This window comes from Palaemon carinicauda, chromosome 1 (assembly GCF_036898095.1).
Source record: "Palaemon carinicauda isolate YSFRI2023 chromosome 1, ASM3689809v2, whole genome shotgun sequence".
Taxonomy (NCBI): domain Eukaryota; kingdom Metazoa; phylum Arthropoda; class Malacostraca; order Decapoda; family Palaemonidae; genus Palaemon; species Palaemon carinicauda.
Genome location: NC_090725.1, coordinates 108337892 through 108345519, shown reverse-complemented (window position 1 = coordinate 108345519; position 7628 = coordinate 108337892). Strand labels below are relative to the sequence as shown.

The following is a 7628-nucleotide window of genomic DNA, read 5'->3' as shown; positions in this document are numbered from 1 at the left end:
CTAATTACAGCTGTAGCTTAGCTTGTGAAAAATAATCATAGTAATTGAAAGAAAACGAGGATTTCCAAGCATTTAATTTCTTCTCTTATAGTTTTATTTCCTTGATTCCTTTCCTCGCTGGGCTATTTTTCCCTATTGGAGCCCTTGGGCTTATAGCATCTTGCTTTTCCAATCAAGATTGTAGCTTAGCTTGTTTCATAATTACTGGTCAAGTGTTCGTCAGCAGAGCAAGGAATGCCAAGGTCAAAATGACCGAACAGATAACGCATACTAAATGTTAGTATACGAAGAGAGAATATCTAATATTCTCTTTCATTACGCATGTCCTCGAAATTCTGTGTTTTGTATGTTTACAATTGCTGAAATACTTCCTTATTCATAATCAACCCTGTTGGCGGTTAACGCAGTGTGTGTATATATATATATATATATATATATATATATATATATATATATATATATATATATATATATATATATATATATATATATATATATATAATAAAATCTACGCCAATAGACGTAAAGGGCCTCATTAAATATATATATATATATATATATATATATATATATATATATATATATATATATATATATATATATATATATTAGGTTGTTTGCTGTGAGCGATCAGACTAAAGTCTCCAATCACCATTAATTCAGAGTTGGCCAGCGTGGTGATGAAAATAGCCAAGCCCCAGACATGACTAAGGACACTTTAGAGGCCTTTGTCCTGCACTGGACTACGAACGGTTGAATTTCTCGTTGTTGTAAAATATATATATATATATATATATATATATATATATATATATATATATATATATATTATATATATATATATATATATATATATATATATATATATATATATATATATGCTCTGTTAAGAAGAACAATAATTTAATAAGTTACTCCACTGCGTTAGGCAATTCCCCCAAACCAGTCCCCGGGAACTTCTTTATACTTCCCAAGACTAATACATAGAAATTCTATAGTATACATGAACTCCTCTCCCGCCAATGATTCAAATGAATAATGTGTGTAGCTAACTTCAACAAATTAGTACCTGAGTTTGCGGAATATGCAAACAGCCAATCATGGGAATTATCATATGAAGAAGTACAAACATTTTAGCATCATGGCAAAGTGAACGACTCTACTCTGTGTGTAGCAATTCGCGTAACCGGATAAATATAAACAAACTACTTTTTACTCATAAATTATCTATGATGAAAATTGCTCAGAGCCCGTCTATGACAAAAGTGAATAACTTTAGGTTGGTTACAGATGATTCATTACAACCCCAACATACGAAAATCATATTAACAATTGACGAGAATGAGCTTAAATTTTAAAGGCTGTCATGTCGCCATCGAAATAGCATAGGCCTACTGTAAGGAAATTCTTGGTTGAGGGATATAGCATAGGCCTACTGTAACTAAGTTCTTGGTTGAGATTGAAAACGTTAAGCAATAGTACAGGCCTACAGTAACTAAATTCTTGGTTGAGGGATATAGCATAGACCTACTGTAACCAATTTCTTGGTTGAGATTGAAAACGTTAAGCAATAGTACAGGCCTACAGTAACTAAATTCTTGGTTGAGGGATATAGCATAGGCCTACTGTAACCAAGTTCTTGGTTGAGATTGAAAACGTTAAGCAATAGTACAGGCCTACTGTAACTAAATTCTTGGTTGAGGGATATAGCATAGGCCTACTGTAACCAAGTTATTGGTTGAGATTGAAAACGTTAAGCAATAGTACAGGCCTACTGTAACTAAATTCTTGGTTGAGAGATTGAAAACATCATATAATAGCATAGGCCTACTGTAACCAAATTCTTGGTTGAGAGATTTAAAACGTCACCAATAATATAGGCCTACTGTAACTAAAGTGTTGGTTGAGAGATTGAAAACGTCAAGCAATAGTATAGGCCTACTGTAAGGAAATTCCCGGCTGGGGGACATAGCATAGGCCTACTGTAACGAAATCTTAATTGGGAGATCGAAAACATAAAGTAATGACCTAGGCCTACTGTAAAGAAATTCTGAAAAGTTGATACAGCGAGATACTTGTCGGTAACTCGACATACGTAAGTAATCACCAATTCATACTTTTGCATTAATTGAAGACTGTGATTCACCGATTAACTGAAAGTACAGAACGAGAGAGAGAGAGAGAGAGAGAGAGGAGAGAGAGAGAGAGAGAGAGAGAGAGAGAGAGACAAAAACTATACGGGACCATTATGTTGTCACTATCGTTAATACCAACCTGCTCCATTTATTATTATTACTATCACTATCATTACAGGCTAAGCTACAACCCTAACAGGATAAGCAGGACGCTTTAAGCCCAAGGGCTCCACCAGGAAAAATGGCCCAGCGAGGAAGAGAAACAAGCAAATAAATAAACGACAAGAGAAGTTTTTAACAATTACAATATAATATTTAAGAACAGTAACAACATTAAAATAGAACTTCATATATAAACTATAAAACTTAAAAAAAATAACATTCAGTGAGTTATAAGTATATAAAAATAACGTTCTTTGCTTAACAAATGTTATTATATATGCTCTGTCTATATAGGCCTATATAGAACCACGGCTTCAGTAATAAAGCCACTCTTTCATGTAAACCGTTTTGTAACCACTAAATGCATTTTTTTTTAAAATAAAGAAGTCAAGTGAAATGATTAACTAACATTTTCTGTAAATCTGTTGCTAAAGACAAGAGGTGAAAGCTATAGCCAATATTCAATAATAGCCTCTAACCAAAGAGCGATCAGAACTCGATAAAAAGTTGTTAAAAATAACATTGTACGAAACTTTAAAAACTTAAACTGGCCATCTTCAACAAAAATATTAGAATTATAAATCTAAAATTTGAATTAACAATGATGTTCATTACATTTAACTTCAAAAGTTCAAAGTTGCAGCAAATGTTTTTTGTTGAACAGGCTGACATAAGTCTTTTTATAGTTTATATATGACATATCTGTTTTGACGTTGTTACTGTTTTTAGAATGATTTGTTGATTTGTTCTCACCATTTATCTATTTCCTTTCCTCACTGGGCTATTTATCCCTGTTGGAGCCCTTAGGCTTATAGCATCTTGCTTTTCCAACTAGGGATCTAACTTACCTAATAATAAAAATAATAATAATAATAATAATAATAATAATAATAGCAAAACCAAAATACTGTTATTACGACCAAGTTGAATCTGTGGAAACCCAGAAGTTCAAACATGCAGAGAAAGTTTTTATGTTGAACAGGCTGACACAAGAATCTTTTTACAGTTTATAGGTGAAAGATCTAATTTCAATGTTGTTACTGTTCTTAAAATATTTTATATTAATTGGTCATTAGGCCTATTTCTCTTGTACTTTACTCTTATTTCTTTTCCTCACCGGGCTATTTTTCCCTGTCAGAGCCCTTGGGCTTATAGCATTCTTCTTTTCCAACTATGGCTCTAGCTCAACTAATAATAATAATAGCAAAACCAAAATACTGTTATTACGACCAAGTTGAATCGGTGCAACTTCAGAAGTTCAAACTTACAGAGTATGTTTTCATGTTGAACAGGCTGACACAAGAATCTTTTAACTTGTTATAAGTGAAAGATCTGATTTATTCTAATGTTGTTACTGTTCTTAAAATATTTCATATCAATTGGTCATTAGGCCTTTTTCCTTGTACTTTATTCTCTTATTTCTTTTCCTCACTGGGCTATTTTTCCCTGTATGGAGCCCTTAGGCTTATAGCATCCTGCTTTTCCAGCTAGGGTTCTACCTCAACTAATAATAATAATAATAACAAAAAGTCCTAAGTCTAAAAGCATGTGATTGCTTTAATTAAACCCTGGAGTTGCAGGTATTCAACTCTGAAATGAATAACCAATTACTTGGAAATGTTACAGCATTTCATATGAAACAATGCACTTATGAATCATTAAACGTTCTTGAAAGACAATGTACTTATAAACTATTACACGTAGTCACTCCCTTAGACCAGGTGTTTATATCCTACCTGTCTCTCCTTCAGGTGCGTAGCTAATTGAGTATTTGAGCTACTTTTCTCAATCTTCATTCTCAACTTGAGCTCTCTGATCTCCTCGTTCTTAGCATGAATGACTTTCCTGAGATTAACCAGACGAGACCTCATCACGTTTAGTTCTTTCTTGATGGACAAATCGTTGGCCACCTCAGCTTTGGTCTCCAAAGAGGATGACCGGCTAATATCCTTCTCGGGGGAGAAGGATGTAGCACGCGATCTAATGACAGTTTTTAATTTATTATCCTGTGAGAGTTTCTCTCTCTTTTCTCTAAGTCTTTGCTCCCTCTCCTCTCTCGCTCTCCCTCTGGCTTCTCTCGTCATTTTTCTTACTTTTTGCTGTCGTTCAATGGACGGCCTTTCAATTTCCAGTTCTCCGTGTGTACCTACCTCGAGATTTCCTTGCTTATCCTGTTTGCTCTTTTTATCCAGCTGTTCTTCACTTCGTTCTGTTTCTTTTCCCTCAAGGTCAGTTTTCTCTGCATCAGCAGCTGTTGTTTCTCCAATGTCAGTTTCACCAATATCAGTTTCTCCAAGGTCTGTTTCTCCAAGATCTGTTTCACCAATATCAGTCTCACCGAAATCTGTCTCTCCAATGTCAGTTTCAGTTAGGTATGTCTCTCCAATGTCAGTTTCTGCAAAATCAGTTTCACCTAAGTCTGTTTCGGCAAAACCTGTTTCACCCTCGACTACCTCATCAACATCAGTTTCGCCCACGTCCATGGTTACGTCAGTTTCATCCTCATATGTCTGAGCAAGTTCCATTTCACAGCTACTCTTCCCACAGTCTGTGTCATCAACGTCTGTTTTCGCCTGAGCATTTTCATCTTCGGACTGACCATCACAGGAATCCACGCTCTCAACGCTAAGCCCAAGTTGACCAGTACTCCTGAAATGCCCATATCTGGGAGGATCAGGCGGTCCTTCGTCTCCTTCTTCTCTAATAAACAATTCAACGCCCCTCCAACCAGCAAGGCCGAAATTGGTATACTCTTCCTCGAATAAACTCCTCCGTGGGATCTCTATATCCGTCTTACTACTTTCCTCACTAGTGTCTCTTTCAGTACTCGCCTTCAGTGTAGTTTCAGTTTCACAACCACTTTCGTCCGATTCGCAGTAGTCTGTCCCATCACGCCCCTCGCCCCTGGAGATAGAGGTAGTAGAGTAGCCATTTTCAGACGTCGTTTCGTGGTGGTGAACTTTATGCACCTCGAAAAACACCTCCGAGGTGAAGGTCTGATTGAGGGCGTTGTAGCTACTGCTCGTAATTTCGCCGGGGAGATCCAAACTACTGCCGAGGGCGCTGGAGGAGAACTCCGACGACAGGCTGTTGTAGCTGTGCGATTCGTTGGGGCTACCGCGGGCCTCGTTTTGGGTGGGGCTGCTGGATTCTGCGGCTGATATATGGCACTGTTCATTGCTGTCTTCTCTATTATTGTTCTTCCCGTGAAATATAACACGTGGTATCTTCGGCTTGGAATCCATGATTTACTGCTGGGCGAATTATCACATGGCACTATTTTTTATATTTCAGAAAACACTTATAGTGTTTCATATATATAGACTTATAACATTCATCGACTTAGGCCTATGTCGTTTGTCATCTTTCATCTTCGAACATTTTAAAGACAGGCAATTAATATATTTAATTTCTGGCCTTTGCATGAATCACAATAACTGGAGATAAATGAATATTCAAAACACAATCTCACACAGCACGAATCTCACCACGTAGCCCTATATTTTCAAAAAATGGGGTTACTAACATCATTGATCAATTAGGCCTTGATTTAAGATAACATGGTCATTAATCTTACTAAATCATTCAAAATCCCTTAAAACAATCGCCCAGAACAATGCTAATTTAATGGCTCAATCAAATCTGACTGATCGACGTGTTTTCAAACTTCCGAAAAAATTATATTACACAAATATGAACACTATTTGAGCCCCTGGGTGGCTATGGCACGTACATCACAGATAAACTATTTCTTCATTCGAAGTTACAATAATACGTTCCACGTTTAGTAACCGAGTATCGGACGAAACACTACTACACCTTTACAGTTTCACTGCTAATCCCATACTGAATGAGTAACAGAAGACGAACAGTTAACACTCACCTTGGGAGATGCCTTCAAGGAGTTGCCAACTACGAATTATTTAATTGTATAAAGACAACGTTTAAAAACATGAATTCATAAAATTTTTTTAAACTTAAGATATTAGAAATGAAATATCTTGATCAACATAATGCATATTGGACTGCAATTCACTAGCAGTAAAATAATTATATGTCTAAACTTAAAATGAAAAAGATAAACCTGGCAACTATCGAGCACCTGTTTTACCCAGCATGCCTGAGAGTTTTTACTTTTTTTGTACGATTCGGTTCTTTGCAAAATGCGCTGTCCGGTTCTTCCAATAAAACAAATACTATAAATTCGTCCTAAAACTTTATCAATGATAATAAAAGTTTTTACACCAAACAGTAGTTTCAGAAAAAAACAAGAAATTTTATTTTGCTACTCTTAACGATTCAAAACTGACAGAGATACAGAACTTAACGAACATATTAAAATGATTGAGAGAGAGAGAGAGAGAGAGAGAGAGAGAGAGAGAGAGAGAGAGAGAGAGAGAGAGATAATGATGAAGGTACCCAACAGCTTTGAGAGAGAGAGAGAGAGAGAGAGAGAGAGAGAGAGAGAGAGAGAGAGAGAGAGAGAGAGAGTGCTCTCCCGGTGGTTAGCGGGTACTGTTCGCCTGACATTCATTACTGTACGTAGTACGTACTTATACGATATACAAATATTCAATACCTTATAACCAAAGTCCTTGACTATAACGCACTTCTCTGAGCTATAATTTACGAAAATAGTCTAACACGGGCACGAATCTAGATATTTCGGTTATGGCTTGTGTTTAACCTAACGTGCAAAATTCCTTAACTGGAATTTGACTACCTTAGGCCTATAGGTTAAAACATAAAACAAACACAGAACCTTTTATTATACGAATTATTGCAAGACTATCAGTATATTGCAGAAGAGCTTTCATTCATTTTAGTTTTGTTAATGTTACGTATAAATGATATTGTTTCATATCTTGGAAAATATTTATCGTACTACTAATGAGGATAGGCTAAGCTTCCAAGCGTTTTATATCTGCACACAGTAGAGATGGAAGTGAATTATTGCGTAAAATTAACATAAAAATAAAACTATCCGATTCTCTCCTGCAGCTGCCTTACAATATGTAAAAATTATTATATAATTATCATAGATTAAGAAGTGCAGGAAATGGTTTGAAATTATTTTGTTCTACTGGAAAACAGGAAGTGCTTAAAAGAATAGTCCCAGTCACTAGCAGTGGGAATTATAAAATTGTGTTGAATCAGCACTTTTTATCCATATTCTGTCTCTTTTACAATTTCTAATTAATTAGGTAATTACTTATAAAATCCCATTATAACTGAAGTTGTAAATAAGTTTAAAGGCCGCTCATGAATGACAGAGGCAAGGGACATTGACATTGCTCTAGCAGGACAAGGCCCTAGAGACTAACTAATACA

At 35.7% G+C, this 7628-nt stretch overlaps 1 protein-coding gene across 1 annotated transcript in view; it reads right to left on the bottom strand.

Moving 5' to 3' along the window:
* Window positions 1-6132, bottom strand: part of LOC137653282 (caldesmon-like) — a 20208-nt gene extending 14076 nt beyond the window's left edge. The window contains exon 1 of the mRNA XM_068386685.1: window positions 4034-6132. Within this exon, the coding sequence (XP_068242786.1) occupies window positions 4034-5542 (1509 nt within the window). The 5' untranslated portion in view covers window positions 5543-6132. The remainder of the gene's footprint in view (window positions 1-4033) is intronic.
* Between the last annotated feature and the right edge of the window lie 1496 nt (window positions 6133-7628).